Source organism: Aulonocara sp. 'chitande type north' Nkhata Bay, linkage group LG1 (genome assembly GCF_057382095.1).
Source record: "Aulonocara sp. 'chitande type north' Nkhata Bay isolate Kocher_YH1m ecotype deep benthic linkage group LG1, A_spYH_male_GT1.1, whole genome shotgun sequence".
NCBI lineage: Eukaryota > Metazoa > Chordata > Actinopteri > Cichliformes > Cichlidae > Aulonocara > Aulonocara sp. 'chitande type north' Nkhata Bay.
In genome coordinates, this window is record NC_141344.1 from 4,804,506 (window position 1) to 4,829,936 (window position 25,431).

The 25,431-nt window shown below is 40.9% G+C and overlaps 1 protein-coding gene across 1 annotated transcript in view; it reads right to left on the reverse strand.

The window, feature by feature from the left end:
• Nucleotides 1-1,315: 1,315 nt before the first annotated feature.
• The window catches only part of mmp15b (matrix metallopeptidase 15b), a 33,758-nt gene continuing 9,642 nt past the window's right edge, over nucleotides 1,316-25,431 (reverse strand). Inside the window, exons 2-10 of the mRNA XM_086302279.1 lie at nucleotides 23,652-23,800; nucleotides 23,213-23,335; nucleotides 22,582-22,889; nucleotides 16,175-16,336; nucleotides 15,851-16,047; nucleotides 13,013-13,151; nucleotides 9,790-9,940; nucleotides 8,065-8,183; nucleotides 1,316-6,945 (exon numbers count right to left, since the gene is read on the reverse strand). Coding sequence (XP_086158405.1) covers nucleotides 6,437-6,945; nucleotides 8,065-8,183; nucleotides 9,790-9,940; nucleotides 13,013-13,151; nucleotides 15,851-16,047; nucleotides 16,175-16,336; nucleotides 22,582-22,889; nucleotides 23,213-23,335; nucleotides 23,652-23,800 — 1,857 coding nt within the window. The 3' untranslated portion in view covers nucleotides 1,316-6,436. The remainder of the gene's footprint in view (nucleotides 6,946-8,064; nucleotides 8,184-9,789; nucleotides 9,941-13,012; nucleotides 13,152-15,850; nucleotides 16,048-16,174; nucleotides 16,337-22,581; nucleotides 22,890-23,212; nucleotides 23,336-23,651; nucleotides 23,801-25,431) is intronic.

Genomic DNA, 25,431 nt, shown 5'->3' on the forward strand with positions numbered 1-25,431 from the left:
GGAGAAACAGGTTTACCTTTTAGGTGACATGAATGAGTTGAAGGGAAGTTATGAACTGTTTCTGAGAGACAAATAACACCAGGATCCTGTTTCTACGTAGCTGACAGCTGGTAACTGTGCAGGGGCGGGTCTAGCAAAGTCTTGCCAGGGGTCCATGTAGGGAAAAGGGGGGCACAAATAAATACTTTTCTTTCTTTTTCTCATTTAAAATTTCTAGCTTTTAATAAATAATTATCTGAATCTTACAACCAAAGTTTTTATCTGATGTAAAATGTACAGAAATCATATATATACCAACAAGACTGTACATCACTGTCACAACAGAGTTTGTTTTCATTAAAAGTCTTTATGGCTTTAATACCTGGTGGGCCGGTCTCTAGTCAAAATGCCCGGGCTGATCTTTTGTCCCGGTCCAGCCCTGTCTGAAGTACAAACCTCCCCTTTAAAAAACTCCCAATGGGCCATCAAATAGTCAATAAGTTATTGTACAGCTCGTTGTTTTGGGACACCTGTTAATCAAAGCAGTTACAAAGAAGTTAATCATCATTGAATGTACTGTTGATAGCAAAAGGTTGATAGCACATTTGATATAAAGTAGGAAACTATCCATACAGGTCAAATGTTCTTTGTAACAGGCCGTAAACTTGCTATTTGATACTGTTTAGTTGGGTGTTTTAGTCTGTTGGGACTGACTCAAGTCAAATGCCAGAAACTGCAGATTTTGACAGTTGGTTTTATTTTTCAGCTCTGGAAGTTGCCATTAGGTACAATGGCAATCCTTTAGGGAGTACCGCTTCTGTGGCAAACTTTTGTAACCCTAAAGGTACAATAAGGTGCTTTATTTTCTGAGTGTAGCAAGAATTTGGGGCAATTACACCTGCATGAATGAGAGTAGGTGTCACTTTATTTAGTCTTGCAGACAACTTGCTTGCACAGAAATATCTCATTAAAGTTTGCTGTCAGGCTGCAGTTCTGCTGTTTGTGTTGTGGTGCTTTGAACAATGAAATTTCCTCTCTGTGTGATGACAACATTGCCTGTGCTGCTTCATAAGGCCTCTAAAAACTGCTTGCTAACTTCCTTCTTGCTCACATGGTTTCCTGGCAATCTGCCATGCCCCCCTCCCCTCTCTCATCCTCCCTTCCCTGGGTCCATAAGGCCGTTGTGCTGCCTGTCCCGTGTGAGACAGGAAGCAAGGCCCTATGGACAGTGACCTCACCGCAGGAAGAAAGTAGAGGGTGTGTGTACTGTATGCAGTTGTGCAGGATTGTAGGTTGTGCTGCCGCAGTCACTACACAAACTGAACAAAGACACAAATTTGTATATTTTCAGAGGAAAATTTTAATGTGTACATGTCCAGCATGGCTTGTTAACACACTCTACTAGAGGTGAACACACAACACAAATGTATAAAATCTTACATTTTCTAAAGAAAATAAAAACACAACCAAACCCCCCAAAATTAAAATAATTGGAATGTTATTAACAGAAACAAATCAAGTTTGGAGAGAAAAATATGCACAAATCAAATCAAAATAAGACAAATGATCAAAGACAAACAGAGTTTTTTTTTTCCATCTAGTCCCACGCAGGGTTGAAGTTTTTTTTTTCTTTCTTTTTTTCAGAAAATCACTGAAACATTACTCCGGCAGTAATGAAAAGAGATGCTGTGAGATGCCATGGTTCATTATCGATGGTCAGCACAGAAGTGACTGAATCCTTCAAAATATACTCTTCTCTATAGTAGCTGCAGTTAGTGGATGGAAACAGTTTTCCTAAGTTACTCAACAGTTTCAGTGTCTGTTTGAAGCACGACGAGAGCTGATCCGCTGCAGACGGATGCTGAAAGTCATTTGTCAGGTGCTGTTTTTGTTTCATTCCCGAGCTGAGCGGTCGGGTTTGCCGAGTGGTGATTTCAGATGAGTGGTTTCAGAGTGGATGGGCTCAGAGAGCAAGCTGAGATGCACTCTGGGAAAAGAGAGAAGCATCTGGACAACCCACAATCCCCTTGGCTGGGGTCACTGTAAGCCACAAAGTTAACCCAAGACAAACTGAAACAGGAAAACAGTCTGTCAAGTCCAACAGATTTTGTTTTAATCTTTTTTAGTTCGTTATTTATTAATCTGTTTTTTCTCCTAGAGTTTGGGTTTTGCACAGGGCTGATGCAACGACTTTTTGAAGCTTGCAGTGATTAGGCAGTGCAGAGATACACTGTGACAGTGGGAAGCTGCAAGCTAAAAAGCACACTGTGTGGAGAGAGAAGACACGGCTACAATACAACCTGGCTTCAGACCGATTGTGGAGATTTTAACAGATGTTCATTAAAAAGAACAAAACATCAGGGTTGAATGAGAAATGCTTAACGTGCAGTCTTTACAGAAACACATCCTGAGAGAGATGAAAGCTCAGACTGAGATCAGCATATCCTAACCTTACCTAAAATTTGCATTAAGGGTATGCACTTCAAAATTAACTTCAGCTTTTGCAAGCTTTGAATCTGAATGTGACATCAACAAAAATCAAAGCAAATCATGTTAAAAGTTGCTGAACAAGTAGGTGGATCTACTAGCAAGCTTTGTTGTGTGTGACAATAATGTGTTAGTGTGTATGTATTAGAGAGACAGAAAATAGGGGGAGGACAAAGAGAGTGAGAGAGAAGGCCATTGTTTTTATTATGATCCCCTCGGGCTTTGAGGGCTGGGCCGAGCGTGGAGAGACGTGGCGTGTGGGAGATTTACAGTCAGAACACAGGCCTAGCTTATAGAGAGGAGGGCTGATTAACTCAACACCTCTACATGCACACAAACAGGCATCAATCAATCTTACAGATCTCTTTCCTAACCTTTCAATACTTCTCTTCTGCTTGGTGTCCTGAGACAAATAAACTGTATTAAACCTGCCAGTGTCCCCTCACAGAAAATCGCTCAAACTGCTGAATCACCAAAACTGTGTTTCTGCGTGAGGCAAACTCAGGTGCACTGGACCTCTCTTTCAGACTTTTGAAGTGGTTACTTTAGCTTTGAAGTGGTTAACTCCCTGTGGGCTCTCTGTTTGGAGGTTATAGAGGAGAATAGGAGGCTTAATAAAGAAGAACTCCATAAACAACTGGGTGTCTAGCGCAATGAGTAGGCACTTTCTGAGCCTGTCCAGACGCTGGGCTGTCTGAACGCTCATTGATGTGCCTGAAGGACCAAATGGAAGAGCAGGACAGTAGAGGAGAGGGGGAGGGAGTGCTTTTAAAGCTGATTAGCTGCGTCCGCCAACCCCTCCTTCCCCACAAAAGCTTCATGATGAGGAGATGAGGGATGGACACGGGACACCGTTTCCTGGCAACTGCTATCGACCTGCCTCAGATCAATCTCCAGACTTCTGGTGACGGCTGAGTTTGCTCTTCCTTTTCCTCCTTTCAGTATGGGTATCCTGTTAACTTCAGGTCTGACTACTTAGGTGTCTCACTTTGCCCTATCTTCTCTTAGTGGGAGGCCTAGCAGAACAGCAGTATCAGGTTAGGCCAATGCACTTACACCTTTATCCATGGACAGAGTGCTGGTGTCCAGTTTAGAAGTTTAATGTATTTCAGCCAAAAAATGACAAGAACTGCAAAAAGCTGGCACCAAACATTGTTTTGGATATGACAATGCTCTACAGAAAAATTCTCCCATGACTGTCTGCCATATTATCCGCAACACAGAAATGACCCCAACTACTATTCAAAATCTTTTAGAATATTTGATTCTTCACCTGTGGAAATGTGGGCTTTATTAAAAGGCACCGAGGCAGAAATGGCTTTGCACCTGCACTGACATGAGCACTGGATCCATGGAAAATAAGTATGAATGCTGCCAATAAGGAGGCTCTAAAGCATGCATGTGCTTATACAAAACTACAAGTGAAACACTTTGACAAGCTTTCTTAAACGAGGCCTGTCACCTACTCTAAGCGAAAGTTTCCTCTTTGGCCAGCACTGCTGCTGAACTTGCAAGGGAATCTGGGTCACATGGGTTGTTGCCAACTCTCTCTCCCTCTTCTCTTTGTCTCCTCCTTCTTCCCACCCTTCCTTATTCCTGAGATCTAAACTTTGCAAGCTCAGGGAGCCGAGGTCAGGCGTGTTCCCTCAGTCCTCCTTCCCCCTTTCCTTTTCTCAGCTGCAAGAAATTCAGACTCTCGATACCCTCCCCATTTGTGTAACCTGAGCTGGGTGAGCTGAGCCAACCCCCCACCCCCCAGGTCAGAGTGGCAGCTTAGTTCTAAATGCTACTTCAGATAAACCTTCCTCCAATTTATGTCTGAAATCAAACTTCTAAACACTTTCACTCACACACTCATTTTATGCCTTATCTTCAGGCATAAACTCATCACGATGAGATAAATTGCTGCCATTAAGAAAAATGTTGACTTTAAAAGGTCACCACACCTGGTTTTAGCCTTTCATGACTCTTTATCAGCGTAGTCACCGTTTTACACCAATTTTCCAGTGTGTGTCTGAATGCACTGACAAAGACTGAGAACTCCGTGTAATAAAGAGGCAATTTTCTGTGCATGCCTTCTTGAGAGATGAAACGAAAGCCGACTGTTTTGACTCAGTAAGGTCAAAGTTTAGTTTAGAGGTTAACGGCATTTGCGCACACCTGCTGTTATTTGATGAGGAGGATTAGTCTGTGTTCACATAAGCCCTCATGGCCTGAGCCCACCCTGGTGCTTACAGTAAGACTGCATATCATCCCAGAAGTCTCTTTAAAAAAATACTAGCAGTAAAAGATGCATTATGTACTGCATGGTAGACGAGCTGCACTCCGTGAATGCTCTGTAACAGCCTTAGCTTTGTTTCCCCCTTTTATGTCTCTCGCACACCCAGATGCTCTCCCTCCTGTGTTATTTCACAGTGAGCTGACTTTGTTCATTAACTATTAGTCCGTCTCCTTCACGGCACAAAGGACAGGTCTTATTTTTGACATAAAAGAGGATCTCTGAGAATTAGCCCCACAGTTGAGAACTAAAGGAAGAGGTCCCCTTTATAGTCTATTTATCCTTTCAGCCAGAGAGCTCTTTAACAAGACAAGCTTCCAAATAAGGGAAAGAAAGAAGGCAGACCTACTGTCCATCAGTGTGAACACAAGATATGGAAGGCATTAGTCATCTGACCTTAAAGGGTTAATTTATTTGCAGTGCCAGTGTTTCTATCTAGAATTATCTATAGAATTATGTGACTGTGTTGCTAGTTAATTCTGTCTACTGGCATAAAAAACATGAGTGAGGTTGAAAAGCTTAAAAGCTTTTATAGCTGCCGGACTGGAAAACTAAATCTTTTCCGGAGACAAAAGTGGATATAGACATAGACAGAGCAACACTGGGTGTCTGCAGAGTGCATCGATTTGTTTGTCAATGAAGTTAAACAGCCAATTGTCAGTCTTAGGCTACTGTATCATATACCTAGCAAAATGTCTTTTTTCACTACTTTGCATTGTCTAAATAAATAATATGTTCACCAGAAGGTTACAAGAAATTAAAAGTATGTAATAGCCGCACAGCTCTGGCTTTATTATCTTGTTTGTTTAAACCCTGTTTGACTGATATACATGTAACCTTCTCAGATCTCACAGTGAATACAGAGTTATTATTAACATAAATAGGAGAGACTGCAACAATAAGATTTAATGGTTTAAAAACAAACCTGCCCTCCTCTGACTAACAATCTGAACTCTGAATTAACCTTCAGACTTACAATCACACCCTAATCACCATCAACAAGAGTCAAAGAGAATAATATCTGAGCTCGTTGCAGGTCCCAAAACACCTCTTCACAGATTCTCCTGCAGAGAAAAGGAAAGACAAGAAACACGGAGCTGATGAGAGGAAGGAAAGAACCCTTCTGGACCCCACTTGAAGCACTGTGGCCTGTCTACAAATCTTTTTAATGCTTTAAATTTCTTCCTTTTGTGGCAACTGAGATAGCATAAGCTGATGTCAGGTTATTAGCGAGGAAAAAGCCCCTACGGAGATTAGGGGAAGGAGGAGGGCGGAGCAGAGATGTGAGAGAGAATAGACCGGCCTTCCTGCTTTAGAAGTAATAATAACAACAACAACAAAAAAGTCACATAAAATGAACCAAAACAAAAAGAACAAAACTATGTGCAAACTTCTCTCATATAAATAGACTACAGTCACTGCATTGTAGAGCACCATGGGAGACAGGAGGAGGTTAGAGAGGTGTGTGTCTGTGTGTGTGTTTGAAAATGTAAGACATAAGTTACGCTCGCGTCTAGTTTGTGTGTATGTATCATTACAGTATTTGCTTGGATCTACTACCACAGAGCTGCAGGAGCCACTGAGCACAGAGACTGGAGACAGATGGATCACTGGGAAGAGGGCTAGATTAGAGGAGGAGGGGGCATCTAAGGTTTAAATCAAGTTCAGCGTTCAAAGACCTAACATCAGGGGTCAGACCCAGTCCTGAAGTGAGCGTTTGCAGTGCACCAGCAGGCGTGGTGCCCCTTTGCTCTGCAGCGTGTTGATGATGGCATAGATCAGTCCCAGGATGCACAGCACCAGGACCAGTGGGATGGTTACCATCAGGATGCTCATGGTCCGCTCTTGGCTGTCGTCCACCTTCAGTACCACATCCACCTCATTGGTCTTCTCCTCACGTCCCTCGCGAGAGTCTTGATCTTTGTCACCGTCTGAGCCTTTGTCTTTGTCCGTTCCCCCGCGATCTGTTCCGTCCCGGTCTTTGCCCTTGTCGCCGTCACGTCCTGCGTCGGGGTTAAATGGCGGGCGGCTTACGTCTGGGTATTTGCGGCCCGAGTCTGTGTCCGTGTCTCTGTCGGGATCCAGGTCCACGCTGCAGCCCATGAAATCTCTCAGGATGGATTTTGGATAGCCCGGTTCGCTTTTCATACGGTGGTTGTCAAACTTCCAGTACTTGGAACCCTTATAGAAGTAGGTGTATGCTGAAATATAAATGGAGAAAACATGAGCCCACAAAGAATGTTAAAGCATGACTAAAAGAATAATTAGAGTTTTTGAGAGATCTTTAAAGAGTTACCAGATAACTGACAGCTGTACGTGATTAAACAAGATATTTGTACATCTTAGAGAGAATAACAGTCTGTATTTGTTCCCCATTAGAGAGAAGTAGGTGGTTTCTCCATAATTTGAAGGTTTATACTGAGCTACGCTAACATGATCATTTAAAAAAAAAAATCTAAATTATATTGAGCCTCTTGGCAAAAAAATAAGATTAATATATTTATCAAAAAGTCAAACTGTTGCTTTAATAACTTCAATATTTTACTCTAAATTCTCTCTGTGTTCAGTTGAGGCAATTAAAATTACTCAAGTGGCTACTGTCAGTCCAATAATTGCTTATTTCTAACATATCTGCAAAGAAAAAGAACGCCCCACCCAGAATGTTCAATAAATCCAATCATAGCAAAGCTCAAAATCACCTTTTTTGGATTATTATAGTATTAAAATCAATAAAACTAACAAGCTGAGGGACTTCAATGAGGCAATCAGATGAAGAATCCCTGTTTGCACTCTCTTAATCAACAAAGAGGTGGAAGTACAAACTGTATGCTATAAAAGTATGCAGTTTTGGTCTAGTTTTCATCTATTATTTATGAATTGATGTTGCTTTTGAACACCATTCAACTGAAGAACAGCCACTAAAGACAGCACATTTTATGAAATCAGTGATTTCATAAATTATCTCAACAAGAGTGTGCACAACAACTCTTAATAGAAGTCAGCTACCAAGTTAAACAAATAGTGAGCAAAAAATAATTCAAATTGACAAGAATAGAATTCAAAATAATTCAATTACATGAAACTCATAAACTATAAATTTGCGTCCCTAGGAGTCAAGACACTGAATCACTCCTCTCCAATAATGCACAGTAAAGCCAGAAGCATTTCACATGTCAGTTCAAAATCACACCCACACCCTCCCCCATCTCCTGATGACTGACCACACCCTGATTCTTTGTTTCAGGCATGTCTCAGTCTGCCACAAACCCTCTTCTCCCCTTTCCAAACACAAACACATACACAGAAACCACACCGCTCACCTCCATCATCGCTGAGGAAGGCCCCCTTGGGATTAGAGGGCACTGACGTTCCCCAGACACTGATTGACTTCGGGTAGCCTCTGTCAGCTGAGCGAGACTGCTCGTTGAAGCGCCAGTACCTGAAGACAGAAAGCGGGAGAAGGTTGATACTGTTTATCAACTGTCTAAACAAGAACAGAGCAGACATCTTCCTCAGTACACTACATGCTGGGTCTGCACAGAGTGCATATCACAGTACCGCTTCCACAGAATACTTGTAGTTCTGTGAGTTAATATGCTGTGAGCGTTCTGTACACATAAACCTTCAGGGCGTGTATTTTCATGCACCAAAGTCAAACCACTCACTTCATGGTAGTGAAAATAAAGTATGTTTGACATGAGCTTTTCTGCACAGTGGTACAGTTACGGGCTGTAGTTCAGTTAAAAATAGTTCCTACATCAATCAGCTCACAACAAGGTTTATGGATGGCTTCTGAGTAACTGAAACATGATTTCCAAAAGGAGTAGATTTTTATTCTATATAGAATAAAAACAGATGAGTGAAAAAAAAGGCTGTTCTTACAGTTTTATTTCTGCTGGTATTTGGTCATAAAATCTAGGGAGTCAATGTCTGAAATCCATCTCACATCAGCCAGGATGAGAGTGAATTCACTACAATCATGATACTGATATCATGATAGTGACAGAGGAAAAGTCTGTGGACTGCCAAAATGAGTAAGATTCATCATTTATTGAGCATGACGGTCTGTACTAGATGTCGTAGCAATTTAGCATCTAACTGGTGAGATATTCCAGTCTGGAACAAAGCTGGACCAATCAACAAATTGCTGTTGACCTTTGTAGCTGGGACGAGTGCAAGTTGATCACTAGGTTTTTCAAGACATTGCTGCCCTCAATAAAAACAGAATGCAATAATTTGCTCATAAACACTAATTTTATTAACAACAGAACACAAAGTATCAAATTCTTAAATTGACACATTTCACTGTTTCATGAAAAAGCAAATTTTGAATTTGAGGACATTAATATATCTCGGAAAAAATGCAGCGAGAGCAACAAAGGGCTGGAAATGCAAGTAGGACTAAGAAAAAACAGGTGAAGCAACTAATTAGGCTAACGGACAACAGATTGGTAACATGACTGTGTACCAGGAGAGCCTCTAAAGGCATCAAAAGGCACCATTACCACTGAAAGTTTTCTACAGTTTTTACAGAAACAAATGTTCCCACCAGATGCCCTTTTTTTGTTTTTTAAGGGAAGAAATTCTATATTTCAAGAAGACAATGTTAAACTGCATACTGCATCTCTTACAAAGGGAGGTTTTGTAGTAGAAGTGTCTGGGTGTTGAACTGGGCTGCCTGCAGTCACCAGCTAAAAACGTTCATGAAACCAACAGTACAACACAGAAGGCCCAGGACTGTTGAGCAGCTCATATCCCACGTCACACAAGAGTGGGACGATATTCCTCTCTGAAAATTTCAGCAAGCGGTCTCTCATGAGTCTGTAAACGTCGGTTCCCACACATTTGTGGACTGTTGTTAAACAAAGGAGATGCTACACAGTGATAAACATGACCCTATTGTGTTTAACACTCCTTAGATTAAACATTTGATTTGTCAAGTGACCCTGCAAGAACTTGCCAAAAGCAACCAAACTACTGATATCCTTTTAATGCAATATACTCACAGTTCAGTGTCACTCAGACAGAGTATAGGGCTATATTACCTGTCTCCTTGAAAGAAGTAAGTGTAGCCGGATGGCTCCCACCAGATGGCTGTATCTATTCGGTCGTAGGGAATATCTATACCATAATCGACTAGCTCAAGTGGGTAGCCTGGTTCCAGGTTAGCCTCTCTGAAAAGCCAGAATCTGTTTCCTGAGGAGAGGAGAGAAATTTTATGTGATGCTTTCTGATGTATACATTGGAGCATTCCCCTATCCACTCTTACCCTTATATGGAAAATGTTACCACACACAATCACATTGTATATGACATATATATGGTTACCCACACATCATAAACCTTCGAGAATGCTCGTGCACACATGTTTAATTTGCTAGCAATTACGGATAAGAACAGTCCCACAAACCAAGCCAGCATTTACACACACTTGTAAATAATAAGAATGCAATAATGGATTATTGGCAAGCAATCAAAAAAAAACTCAGCAGAAGTGAGTACGACCTCCCTGATTACAGAGTTTGGGTTTGGCCTGTAATTATGCACAAGGAGTGGCTTGTCTCATGTCAGGCTAAAGCACATTTTGTTGCTGAAGGCAACGTTTTATTGTTTCTCACAGTATCTGACAGGGGGACTGTGTTTCACCATTACATCTCCTTTTGGCTTCATTCTGCCTTTCCCTCACCCGCCCATCCATCCACCCACTTCTGGCCCCTTGCTCCTCATTTAAAAAGAAAGCTCTACACTCAGCATCTGGATAGTACAAGAGGTTGACGCAATGCTTCCCAGGGTTCCTGCGGTGCACAGCCCTCATGTAAAATCCCATGACTTACTCCACAGCTTTTCAAGGCAATGCCAGAGCACTTCAGTGACATAAAAATCCGATGCCTTTTTTTCCCCTGGAAATCTTTTTCTACAGGGATGAATGTTGTTTCTATTACAGCTGGCCTTGTTTTGGACCAGAGCAGCAGGGAAACCTCTGGGTAACACAACAGCTGTGCAACTGGCTTACAGTAAAGATTTACTTTACAGTACACTACAGTAAATCAGTACAATACAAACATCAATTCATCCATGTATTACTGTATTTCAGAGAATGCACAGATGCAGGATATTTGTACAACAGCAGAATATCGTAAGACTTTGTGTTTTGGCTTAAGCGATGAGCTCGAATGTAGAAATTGGGCAGTGATGAAAAAATATACCCAGGAGCCTTACAGGTTGATTGAAGGGCTGGTGGAGCGGTAGAAACAGCAATTTTTCTGCATGAGCAGATCTCTAGACTGTGTGTCAGGGTTTCTTTACTGTCTCCATTGTGCTTTAGTTTGATTTGTCAGGTTGGCTTTTCTGTGCTTCTAGTTTCTAGTTTGGATATAAAATAATAAACAAAAAACAGTTCAGTTTATTGCTAATGTAAAAACATGTACAGTGTTAATATTTGGTGTCTGAATTAAAACAGTTGCCATAACTATTACTCAAAACCACATTTCAGATCCCAAAATCACCAAAGGAAGAAAATCCTTTTGGGCCATTATTTGTAGCTACAACGGTCGAGACTACTATAATCCAGAGTTTATAACAAAACATGTCTTAGCTGGAGCCACAAAATTCATCAGCATTGACACACAATTTAAGTGAAACCTGTTTTAGTATTTCAATTCAAAGTAGTAGCACATAATATTGCTCATTAATCACAAAGATATGTCACTGAGTCAAAGTATCATGAAAACTTAGGATTGAGTTGAGGTGGGTTGAGAAGTGGCTTGCAGATGCACCATAAAGAGCGCAGGCAATATGAGGTTTGGATTTTGGAGGTGTTGAATGGTATCAGCTGATGTGGGCTTGTCTTAAGATCAGCTGGTTGTGCCTGAAGCTGTGCTTGTTTCTTGGCCCATGATTGAAAACTCTATTTCACAAGTCTGCAAGAACTTGTGCACAACAGTGATGAGTGATTGCTTTAGTCACCACCAGAGAAAGTAAATGCATTGACTGATGCGATGGGTTTAAATACAGGTGTTCATAATAGGCATCCTATTGTTGTGCTTGTCCCCCTTAATCTTATACTCTGCCAGTTTCCTTTCTTCCCTCCCTCTTTCCTCTTCCTTTGTCTCACTCTTCCTTTGCTTAATGGCTTCTCGCCAAATGTCATGCAGAGTCTTGCCGATGACATCATTCTCCTCATTATCAACAGCTGCCTGAAAGCCCGAAGCACCCAGAATCAAGCAGCCGAGTTCTTCTTTTTTCATTCAACTTTATTCGCTGTTGTAAAAGACAAGCTGCTCTCAGAGTCTGTGCCAAAATAATGAGCTGTTCTAAAAAAGATTAATACTCAGCATGGTGAACACATTATGTACTGTTGCTTTCTTAAGGAAGTGGGACTAAGGATATCTTCAACATTATCTGTAGAAGATAGAAAAAGCTGCAGTCAGTTTTACTGCTCATATGATGGATTGAAACTGTACTCGGGTTGTAAAAAAGAAACCAGATGTGAGGGTTTTTTTGTTTTCTATGCACGAGAGTGCACATGTTTATGTGAGATATATTTATGGTCCATATGTCCAGAAAAAGTAAATACCTGATCTATAAAGGTGAAACAAATAGAATATTTCAACTTTGACATTAGCAAGACAGACTGATTTATGATAACACCTGGACCTACACACTAGATACAGATGTGTTTATCTCACATCGCTTATCTTCTTTATCTAACTTTTATCTTTTTATTTTTTAAACTGCATAACCTGGAATTACTTTCTCAAGCCTGGATGCCTTGTTATAAATGCCCAATGCATGAATTATTTTATTATGAATTTTGACCTTAACCTTTGACCTCTACAATCTGATCAGTTCAGCCTTGAGTCTAAGTGAATGGTTGTGCCAAATTAAATAAATAAATAAATTCCTCCAGTCATTCATTAGCACATTCGTGATTGGGATGGATGTGCGGTCAAAGGGACCCTGACCTTTGACCTCTTTTTACCAAAATCTAATCAGTCATCTCCGCTGTTTCCACTGATTGTTGGAGGCTGAAAACTGCAAGCTTACATCCACTAATATGCATTTTTCTTTACAGTTACTAAGCAATAAACTGAATTAATCCCATTTGACTTCTCATATTTGGTATCAAGGTGACATAAATCCTTTACAAAAAGAGAATACATGTAAGAATAGTAACAGCATGAGTGTGCAAGACAAGTCATCATAGTCATCATTTACAGAATAGGAAGCATGCATCCATCGGTATGTGCACCAGTATTATCTGCTTACCTTTAAAGAAGACGAACCTGCCATCATGTCTCTCATATGCAGCATCAATGTCGCCAGGGAGACCCCTCCAAAAGTGACCGATTGGCATGGGGTAGTTATCCAGAACCCTGTTCCTACGCACACGCCAGAACCAGCGGCCCTGAGGGGACACAGTACGAAAGTTTGGCTTAGTTTCTTATCTTTTCAGTTAGTTTTAAGAACTCGCTCCTAGCTGAGACTCAAGGAAATACAATGACTGCGAAGTAAATCGATGACAGGAGTGCAGGAGGGGAAAAGCTTCATATCACATCCTTAGCTTTAAAAACAATTCTATTCAGAGAACATGCAAAAAGACACAATAAGAAATATTTTCTCAAGTCATCCATGCAGTCACCCCAGCTGAGGTCACATACACTGTTGCTTTTTTGTCCTCTATGCCAAGCAAACTGAGCTCTGCAGGATAATTAGTCCAGAATGTACAATAAACTAACAATAGCAGAACACTAGCAGGCTAATAATAGTCAGTCTCTGCTCTGCTGGTTTTATCATGTTCCCTCACTGCAGTCTCTCTGTTGATCAGTCTGCCATGAGATGCACTTTAATAAAGAACTGTGGTGTTTGTTCCTCACGTCAGTGACGCAAAACAAAGAAAAAGAAAATCCATATTTTTACCCTTCATGACACTTTGGTTAGTGAACACTCATATCTACTGCAAACAAGCAGCAGACAGAGTTTAACCAGCAGCCCCTCGACTCATTCATAACTGGTGAGTCAGTAGCCCTGTTTGTCCTGGATGCTATAACAGTAAAATGCTGGGTGCTGCTTCTTTCTGGCAAGCACTGCTAGTTTTGTCCTTCATGCAGGACACACTCGCAGACAGCACGGCGCGGCACAGAACAGAACACACTGGAGATGTGTTGGTGAGTGAGACAGAACAGGGCTGAATCCAACTGGATGCTCAACCGTTTGTCTGGTCGGACAGCTCCTTTCCTACAGAATTAACCATATTAGAGCAGATCTCAGTGTGGGAGTTTCATTACTGAGAACTGCTCAGTGTGCTGGCTCTCTTTATGTCGAGACCTTCTGCTGTGAAGTGGACAAAAGAAAGAAACTTTTCCTGAAGAATGACAGCACCTTTTTTCCTTTAATGAACAGGACTCCATAGAGAAAAGAGTGGAACTGGTGTGCTCCGAATTACTCCTACTCATTCAGGGAGCAATTTTGTCTGTGCAGAATAATAGCAGAGAAAACCAATGTCATATAATTTATTTGAATTTGGACGAAAGCTGACCGACAGACAAATGTTTCCACGCATAAAGCCACACTGTCCTCGGCTAAAAATGAAGAAATAAAGACGACTGTATTATAATATTACAACCTTGCAATTAACTTTCAGGCCAAGCTGGGGAGGAGTGATAGAGAGAAATTTGAATAAATGATAATTACAGCTCAAAATCAACAAACCTTGATATAACCACATGCATTAATCTAACCATGAATATATATTTATTGCTTTTTGTCTGCATTTGCTCTGATCAGGTAATTTCTATTTTTGAAGCTCATTAAGAACTGGTTAATTTTGGACAATGAATAATAATGTCTCATGACGTTAATGAAACCCATGAAGACAGACATTAACGTCTGCGATGAAACCCAAGAGTACAAATATAACTGCTTGACCATGTGTAGCATATGTCCAGCCAGTCAGATTTCAGAGTGTGTAATGACTGGTCAGTGTCGCACACACTTAAGAGTCCAAGACAGGAGCTATTCATAGACTGATCTGAGTACTTGGGGAGGGAGGGGGGGTGCAGTGGTCTGCTGTGTGGACTACAAAGCAAATGAAAGATCCCACAAGCAAGAAATATTCACATCTGTGTGTTTTTTCAGCTCTGCAAACACCCCAGATCAAGTTTGCTATCTACAGCTGCTGTGAGCCCTAATGCTTCAGTTCAATGTCAGACGTCAAAACAGCAGAGCAACATTTCTGGAGGTGAAACTGAGGCTTCTTTAAAGTAAAGCCTGCATGTCCCCTGCCCCACTCAGTATAATATCTGCAGCTCTCTTCACTAGTCAATGCTATCAACACTGGACACCTTTTCTGGCCTCTCCCATGGAAACACGTAATTACTTATCTTTGCAGAGCTGCACTATGTATAAACCAACGCCAGAAAAAAGAAGATCTGAAATGGATGGGAGGAAATGGAGCCCTACTTGCTGCTGAAAGTTCAATAAATTCAATTGAACACACAGCACCTGCACAGTGAAAAAGTACTGGAAAAGCTGATTAAATAATATCAAAATACCCATATAATAAATAATGAGAGAGGAGCTGCAGCCAATAACACGATCAGTTTAAATACTAGCATCTACAAGACAAATCTCATAAAGGTTAAGACTCAGTTAATATCTAACTGCTGCCGCAGCTAATGTTTTGTGTGGGCCCAGAGGCTCTTTAAACACCTGACCAACCCTCAAACCCTTTTAACTGTTCTCAGTCTCATAAAAGAACACCAGCTCCGTGGGTTTACAATCCACAAGCACCTGATTGAAAACAGACCCCTTGTTGGCTGCGTACACGCCATTTGTCGTAACTCGTTTCTCAGGAAAATAATAACTAATATATTGAAACGGTGGAGTTGTCATGAAAGCTCCTTTCCTGGAAGATGACTTAATTTCCAAGGAAGGTCATACTTGGAAATAAACTCATGGTGGCAGAACTTTTCCATGTATTGCTTAATGAAGCACCCTGAAGCAGCTGCTATGATTTGGCGTTATATGCATAAAATTGAATTTAATTGAATTTAATGTTCACCACTTTACAAAGACTCTCAATTTCTTAATCCGCAAACCATTTACCTTGAAGACAAACATCTCTCCTCGGAGCATAGCAACAGTGTCAAAGTTTCCCTCACAGATATTGGGTCCATAATGATCTGGCCTTTCGGTGGTCCTGGGCCTATCAGGTTGCCGAGGAGGTGTTTGAGGTGGTCTGGGCTCTGGGCGACGTGGTGCAACTGTAGGCAAGGCCTGGGTGGGACTGCTGTCAGGAGGACCTTCAGGAAGTCACAGACACAATACTTTAAACTGAGTGGATAACTGGTCACAATTTAATATCAAGAATAAGATTTCATGTCTGCATCATTTAAAAGATACGTGTGAGGATGAAAAATAAACTCCTACCATAGATCTGTTGTATCCCCCGCCGGTCATCCTCTGGCAACTGGAAGTTCTCCGTTTCCATCCACTGGTAGAAGGGAGCCATGATGGCTAGAGGATTGTTGGAATGCTCTAAGCCCAGGGCGTGTCCCAGCTCGTGGACTGCTACCAGGAAGAGGTCATTACCTGTATGAATGAGAGATAAGTTAGAATAAAAGGGGAGAGAGGCAAACAAATAAAGGGCTCACAAAAGCTAACCGAGTTCAAGTTGCACTGCAGTACAAAATGCAAGATGGAAACCCCCAACAAAGTAAACCACACCCAGTGCTTGCTTAGTGGGTTCAATCCGGTCTCAAAGTTTCCACAATCCCTATCCCTAAACATAGAGAGATTTTTATAGGCAGAGGATTTAACAAATTGGTAATATCAGACACAATAGCCTTTAAGATAGAGATTTTCCTGTTGTGACGGTTTTATTTCTTGTCATGAAGAACAAAGATGTCTGGATCTTTAGTTTCTTGGATTATGTGGATGTATCAAGATTCTCAAATTCACAGAACGCTCAGTTTGCTTGGGGTGTAGGTGTTGTAGAGTTCAGTCATTGTTAGAGTCATGAAAATGTTGTTATCAAAGTGTAAACACAACACTCTTTACAGAGTTCTGTGTCGTAAACTCAGCTTGTCTCCACAGTCACTACACTTCAGTGCACCAGCTGTGCACACATCTTCACATCCTCCAGGCAGAATGTGTAGTTTCCACAGCATTCGCAAGCACATCTGCAACTAGGGCTGGGCGATATGGTCTAAAAGCCATATCGCGGTATAATTTGAAGCATGTGGGGTAACGATATATATCGCCATATATTCTTTTCTTCTGTATAACGTATTTTCCATATTATAAGGGGCACTTAAAATCCTTTAATGTGCCTTATCTATGAATTCTGGTTGTGCTTACTAACCTTGAACCGATTTCATGTGGTATACAGTGCACAGAAATCTGGCAAAAATGTTTTAGTACGACTTTGGTAAGCTACGAAGCCGCACCACTTGTTGGATTGTCGGAGCATTACGGCTGCCGTAATCAGGAGCCCTGCGGAGTAATTTGGGTCCAAAACTCTGTCTGCTTCAGGTCCCAAAGTCAAACGAACACTGCAGCATCACTGAGAGTTAAAAACTAATGCTAAATTCTTTCATCTTTAATAAAATGATCAGCATTGCTGCTTTACCAGGTGTAACAATTAAGTTTAACATCCAGGCATTCATGAAAACAGAATTTATTAAATCCAGTTAGCAGGAAGCAGGTTTCCACCTAAACATGATATGCCATGTTCTGACTGAGAGATTTCTAAAAAACATTAAAACATAAAGCTGCTATCACTTCCAACATAAATGAAGACAGAAAACTAAACAGCAGTGACTTTTGTAGGGTTACTGAAGTTGGACTAGCTGGTATATAATTGTGTCCTACTTGATCGCTAGTGACACAGCTATCTTAGCATAATATTAGCATAATATAAACAGTGAAGCTGGAGGATGAACGCTAACGTTTTTCCACTCGATAAAAGTGCTCCTTCTCTTTGTTATTACTGTCGCCCGGCATAATTTGCAGAAGATATTGCTTATAGCCGCTGCCATGCTTTCAACCAAAACAGGCGCAGCTTGATGACACCATCAACATGTGCTATCGCAGTAGAGCAGTATAGTCAAAATCTCTACCGTTCGCCAGATTTGTATCGTTTCTACCATATACCGTTCATACCGCCCATCCTTATCTGCAACCAAGTGTAATTTTCAACTTGCAGCAAGTTCTATTAACATTGACCCTCAAACATGCAGTCGATCTTTCGAGTAATCCATCCAACTGCAATCCAAGATGGTGGAATTGGAGTTTGTTCGACCACAGGAGACCATAAGAGAATCAAGGAAGCTGAGAGACATCAAGGGCCACAACATTGTGACCTGACCAGCGAGCCCACAGCAAAACACGAGAAAGGAAGTACTGTGGTAGGTGATTAACAACTTTCAAACTAAGAGCAAGGGGACTGTCTGGTGGTAAACTGATCATTGTCTTTGACAGATGAAAAATCCCAAATAAATCCCAAAATATTAAACAATACATAAAAACTGTTGGTTTACAGACATACAGGGATGATCAAAGTTCATGAAAAAACTGGGGATGTATAACTTTGTACAGAATGATGGAAAATTCAACATGCATTCTTGAGCATCTTACACATACATGACAGAACAACGTATAACAAGTCTACGTATCTGTAACATATCAGATAAAACGAATAGGAACGTCTGTTCATTCTTTTCTATTTATCACACAAAAATCTCCTTAGATCTAAAACATTAATCACACACAGGCATGCTAATGACTGCTGATATGAATCTGTATGCATTTCTGTCCCGTTTAACCCACCAAGACATCCTGTTATCCACTGCCACTGCAATAATATCACTCTGTGCAGCTGTGACGTAGTGACCACTGCAGACCAACATCCTCTCAGAACAAAAGACTACTTTGAGATTTTTTTTTAAAGAAAAATAGAGAGAAACCAGGTTTACATTTTTCATGTCATATTCTATAAGTTCATCTCTAAAGCGAAGCCAGCACACAGCTGGGTACTTCCCTTCCAGTCAATACCTCTTTGTTGCTTTTCACCCTAGGCTCCGGCCTGAGCGACCTTTGAACTTCCTACCCATTTTGTTCACCCTATAATTGGCCATACAGATTGGTCAGATTGGTGCCAGTGACATCATGCTGTTGGGTGTACTGGTGATGTCACTGCTGTACGTGGAACAGAAGGGGGGGGGGGGGGGGGTGCTGTAGATTCCTTATTTTGTGCATCTCCTCATTTCCTCTTTGAAACACACACAGGATGCACACAGTTCATCTTGTAAGTCCAGAGTCACATGAATGTCCTCACGGCATGCTAAGCGCCAGCTAACACTCGAGGGGAGAAAATAGAAGAGGGTAAGACAGAGTGGTAGAGATAGCTCAGGATGAATGAAGAGAGATAAAGAGCCCTTTGTGAGGTAACTGTGACTACCAGTTTGAAAGAGAAAAGCAAGATTGCACTTCAAATGCTTTAGCCTGGTTAGGTTCAGCCGGTTCCTCTACTGCTAATTCACACACATACATTTGACCTATTTCAACTCCCTAAAGCTTTGTTCCCTTGTTTATCATGCCTCACACCTCATTCATCTGCCACAGGGAGACTATCAGTGTAAAAAAGGGCAGACTAAAGCACCACCTAGACAACCAAAATCCACTACCCAAGTTTGCTCTGCCTTTTGCCAGAAACTTACTCATCATCATCAGTCTCATCTGACCACAAAAGCTTCTGACCTTTTCCCGTTACCAGCTTACCACATTTTATCTGAGCGAAAGGTGTTTGAGTTTTGTGGATAACGTGTAAAAGCTGTTTTTGTTTTCCCTGCCAGAAAGCCTGATTAATCACACTGTGCGTCACAAGGTTCACACCAAAACTCTTTAGCCTAGTAAAAGAGCTCTTTCTGAAGCTGAGGTCAAGGAAAGGGAAAGAAAACACCATGATGAGTGGATCAAATGCATTAATGATGTTAAATAGCGTGTTTCTAAGTGATTTGAAGAGAAAGAGCAAACATGTGTAGATTCAGTCCAGACGGTTCTCATATTTCCTCTTTTTTCCGAGGTCGTCATCTAGGAACGTGGTGGGTAGCCGAAAACGTAATATGGTGACGATTTGTCACCTAGCGTAAAATGTTACGCTTTGGGAGTGAGAACGGGTTGGTTTGTCTGATACAACTCAAAAAGAGGTCAGAGGTGAGAGCTCATTTTGTTCTGAGGACCCTTCAGCAAAGCATATGCTGACTAAGGCTTTAACGTCACTCTTCAAGTCTCGCTTTTTCTTTCAGCACATCTGCTGCTCTAAGAATAATCTTCTTTCTGCACGTTAGACAAATAACCCCTGTTATGTTGACTAAAAGTCTTCATCAACATCATTTCTTTGTTTCATTGTGTTCATTTGAACTCGTCCTAAAATGGGACCAGACAAACTGATTTATTATTTCAGCCTTTTTTCAGTCCACTGACTAGTTACTACTAACAGCTAATCCACATATTTTTTGACCGTTTTTTTTTTAAAAAAAGTTGAAACTATTATGCCTCAATTATTTTCTTATGCAAAAAAATTCAATTGGTTTATCCATACAGCTATCCATTCAATTGTTAGAAACCTGTATTTGTAATTGTATTTCTATTTTAACCGGTTATTATTTATCCATTATAGTTACAATTAAAATTATACAATTTTGACTGCTAACCATCCAACATGAACTTCAATTGAAAGTGGAAGAAAATGGGTGGACTACATATATGATATTTAAAGGTTTAAAAAACTGAGAAAGAAAATTGTTGCTGTTAAAAATAAATACTTGTGACTTTCAATTGTCACTCCATCAGGCACATACTAGACCAGGGGTGGGGAACTCCAGGCCTCAAGGGCTGGTGTCTTGCGAGTTTTAGAGCTCACCCTGGGTCAACACACCTGAATCAAATGATCAGTTCATTGCCAGGCCTCTGGAGATCTTTTAGACATGTTGAGGAGGTAATTTACCCTTTAAATCAGCTATGCTGGATCAAGGACACATCTAAAACCTGCAGGACACTGGCCCTTGAGGCCTGGAGTTCCACCACCCCTGTACTAGACCAATCTGCATGACCTCTGTCCTCCGAAAGAAAATAACAAAGAAAAACTTGCATGTCACATAAAAGGCTACATTTTTGACAAGACTGACTACTTAGACGCGGCAACTAAAGTGAAGACCACAATGAAATTTAGCGGCACTTTGCTTTCAAGCGGTGTAAGTAGCATGGTGCAGCAAAAAGACCAGTCTCCACATCTCCCAAGTGGAACACACTCCCACTTAGAGTGGCATTCCATCCATCCCTGTGATCCTGCAACACATCCCACACACAACTGATCACACAGATACAGGCTTGTACATGCACACACACACAATACTTAGCTGTGTGTGTCAGCTGGATATGCAGATAACAGACAGGCCAAAAAAGGCTTTTGTTGAAAAGTAAAGTCCCCATTTAATCAGCAACAGCATTTTTGTCATTCTTCACTTCTGCATATAACTAGCTTAGTGCTTGTCACTGTTGTTAAGGTTTTTAACTGGTCAACATGGGCTCATCCTACCAAAGGATGCCTGAGGGCGTAAATATGAGCATAAAATATTTGACTTACTTCGATATGATCCGTCTAATAATTTGTCTTTAAAGCCAATAACTGCTAGAAGCAGCATCTACACCCAGACCAAGCTAGAAACGAAGCTTCTTCTCTCATTAACCCAGAATTATTACATTATGGTGACTTATAGAATAGTTTTTCCTCCGGACATAACGCCTGTTTAAGTCGGTCCTTAGTGAATCCTCTAATGGGATCACTTCTTGATACAGTATTATTTTCAAAATCACATAAAAATGGGCAGCACCATCCTGATCTGTTCTGCATCTGTTGTAATCATTCAGTATACAAATGACTAAGACAGAATGGGTAAATATACTTTGTAGCTTTTTAGGGTGAGTAATAATTTATCTTAAAGTTTGGCAGGTCACCTCAGGGTCTTTTCAGGTATGAGGAAGTTAGAATTCAACCTTTTTTGTATGGGATTTTAAATAAAAAGACAATATACCCCTTCCAAGTAAGCATACTAGTACTGGCTCAAATTTAACAGTGAGGCAAATTATGAGTTTTTGACTCAGTGTAAGAACATTGTCCAGATGGGTTTACCAATGTGGCTACATGACTAAAAACATTTATGATCCAAGTTAAATTATGAACAGTTTTGATTTTTTTAAGACCTTCTAATAGTAAATGCGTTTTTAAGACATTTTGAGAATTTATTTTAGAATTTTAAGGATTTTTGTTTTTAGGGGAGAGTCATGGCTATGGCTCTAGTCAGGACAAAGATGTTAACATTATCACTTGGGGTATATTTAAAATTTATAGGGAGTTCATTAGGATAAAGACTGAGAGATGTCACAGGGAGTCCACTTTTAAAGGTAAGTGGAGCAGCCGAGCCTGACAAATGAGAGATGATGTAAGTGGCTGAGCCTTGCCAACTCCAGTTAGCTGTGGGGGAAATCCACGGGGACAGCTGTTATATAGATCCATTACAACCGGCACAACATGACACGACCAGTGATGAAAACTGCTCATCAGCTGGGCCTCCACAAAAACGCCTCAATCATCCACTTCTACAAAGAATTTAACCAAATAACACACTGTTGATATCCAAACCCTTAAGACAAAAGCCACAAAACAATCTGTCTCTTGGCAATAAAACGTTCTCCTATATTATCAGCCAAGATGATTTTTAAAGTCTAAAAAATAATAAAATCCATAATGTAACAGATTGACAGAAATCTTTTACCTTGTACATTATGGTTCCCTATGGTCCATGGTTCATCAGAGTCAAAATGCGTGTCTCCACCCATTCCAGGTCCAGGGAAGTAGGCATGAGCCAGAAAGCCCCCCTCCCCATCAAAAGGAGAGCTGTCTCCATGAAAACCTGAAGCGAAGAAGATCATGATGTCGGGCTCCTTACGGCGTCCATATTTGATGTCCTGGTAGGGGATTTCGTCAAAGCTCAGTGGGGTGACCCTCTCCCAGACTTTAAAGGCCCGCCTGATGGCCTCAAACGAGTTATACTCTCCAATTTTTGGAGTGTAGTTCTGAATACTATGGGGAAAAAGAGAGAAATAGAAAAAGGAGAGTGGCCAATATAAGTTTGAAGTAAAATGTATTAAGCATTAATGTTTTTCATTTATATGCTGTTAGAAATTGTCAGTGTCTGGAAAGTTTGAAGAAGATGAGAGCAAAGATCTTCAGACGAGGCAAGTTTGAGTTCTAGCACACTGCGGCAAATGTATACTTAATACAAAAAACATAAAAAAAGCAACATATAAAAGCCGACTTTACTCAAGCCTCAAACAGACAGAGATTACATTCACTTCCTCTCTGTACTGTACATTTGTGGCAGATCGGCTCATCTTTGTTGTTACCTGTAAGTGAGGTGCTTTTTGTTCCATTTATGTCCAGTGAGGGCATAACGTTTCCGCCGAACGTTGGTTTTGATCTGGCCTCCAAACTTGTCAGGCACACCGCAGCGGGGTCTCTTCATAGCACTGTAGGAGATGAAAGAAGTGGTGTGTGTGTGTGTTTATGTTGGGAGGATGAAGCAACCAAGAGAAGAGATGAAGGGGAGCATTACATTAAACCTTCTTGTCCTGCTATATTTTCGTGAGCAGTTTGTCTGAAGCAGCTGTCTATTCTTTCACACTACAGAGGATTTTTATTTACCAGCATTCTGAGACAAATCAATGAATAAAGGATTAAAATGGATTGTTTAGTTAAAATTTAGGACTCGTGTGTACTGCCAGTTTATTTGGGCCTCATTAATGGATATACTGTACTAAAACACTACAGTTAAGTCATGCTGACCTTAGAGTTTGAGCGTCGATCTGTCCAGTGACCTCCAAATCGTAGAATCGCTGCATGTCGCTGATAGCGTCGGACAGGATCTGAGCTGATCGCATGGTTGACATCTGTCTGCTAGCCTGGGGCAGGTAACCGTACATCCTCAGCCATGCCTATAATCAACATTACAAAAACTGTATCATCTGGAGCATGTTTATTTGAATTTAAGCTCATTAGAAAGAACTAAATATTATCAAAAATAGCATACTTTTCATTTTAACAGCTTAGTCTACACAGACGAGCCTGTGGAACAAGAGACTTTTAAGAAGAACACAGCAACAGCTGTTTTATAAGCATATTAGCAGTTAAAGCACTGAAGAGCTAAAAACCATAACGTCTGACTTCTACTTGGCTTCTGTAACATGTTGACATGTTGCCTTGATCTTTGTGGGAAAGCTGCTCATATTTATTATTTCTGCAAGTGTACAATCCTGGTTTCCCACCAAGCCTGAGCTGACCCACCATATTTTTGGTTAAGTGTGTTAATATATTTTCTTAGCTTACTTTTCCTGTTTCTGTGCATAAAAATGTCTCAAAGGCATTTGCTATACCTCGTACTGTTTTACCTGTTCACATGATAACTGTCCACTTATGTCACCTATTCAAAGTAGGTTAAACACATTCATCACTGTATGTAAACAGGGTTAAATGTGACTGAGTGTGCTTGTGTAGGCCATGCTGGAAGTTGGTAGTACACTCCCCTGTGTGTCTGTTTCCCTCTTCTCTCCGCCTGATCTAATAACTTTTACTGTGTAAACCCTGCCTCTTAAAAAAGTAAATTGCTCTTTCAAAACGTATTCTGCTGTGAGTTGTGCTGTATTTAATGCTTGGTATACAAACTGAAGAAAACTTAGTGGGGCCTTCAGCATGTGATGTATTAGTGGAGCATGAGCCCAGTAGTGTGGAGGGTGGGGGTTAATGACAGACTTGAGGGAGAAAACATGATACTTGTCTCAATCATAGATGACGCAAAGACTATTCCACCTGTTATGTAGAAACCCAATATCACACGCGTTTGTGCACACACACTCACACATGCAAACATGCACACACATGCACACACAGAAAAACCCCTCCATATTGGGGTAGTCTGTGATACTGACACTCATACACATAGTCACATTCCCAGGGGTAGTTCAGGGACTTGTTACTGTGTGTGTGTGTGTCTGCACGTTTGGTAACGCATGTGCTATAGCTACATCTCTGTTCTCAGCTCTCAAGATCACACCCATCTTTCACAATGCAAAATGCTACCTGATAAAGGCCTTTATTTACTTGACCACTCCTTCAGAGGCATAAACTGACTCGTCCTTTTCAATGTTTTTTTCTTTTTGTCTCACATTCATCTTATAACCATGATAGGCTTGTTACCCCTCCCCCTGCAGCTTGAGCTGGATAAGGGGAAGAAAACCGAATGATGGATTAGTGGATGATGGTAATAAACAAGCCATAAGGGCAAATGCTACTACTTCACAGTGGACAAAACAAGAAATACTTTGCCTGTTTGTGTTCTTCTATGATTAGATGAGATGAACTACCATAAAGGGAACATAACGCCTGACTGATTATTCACTCCAGGTTCTCATGGCATTTCATGAGCTCAATTAAGGTAGTGAATGACTCCTGTCACCCTTTAACTTATGGTGTTTGTTGGATCAGCACCTTCTATCTATTTACCTGAAGCCAACAGGTTTGTTTCGTTAAAAAAACTACATATTATTAGGTGCTTCACCAACGTTATACA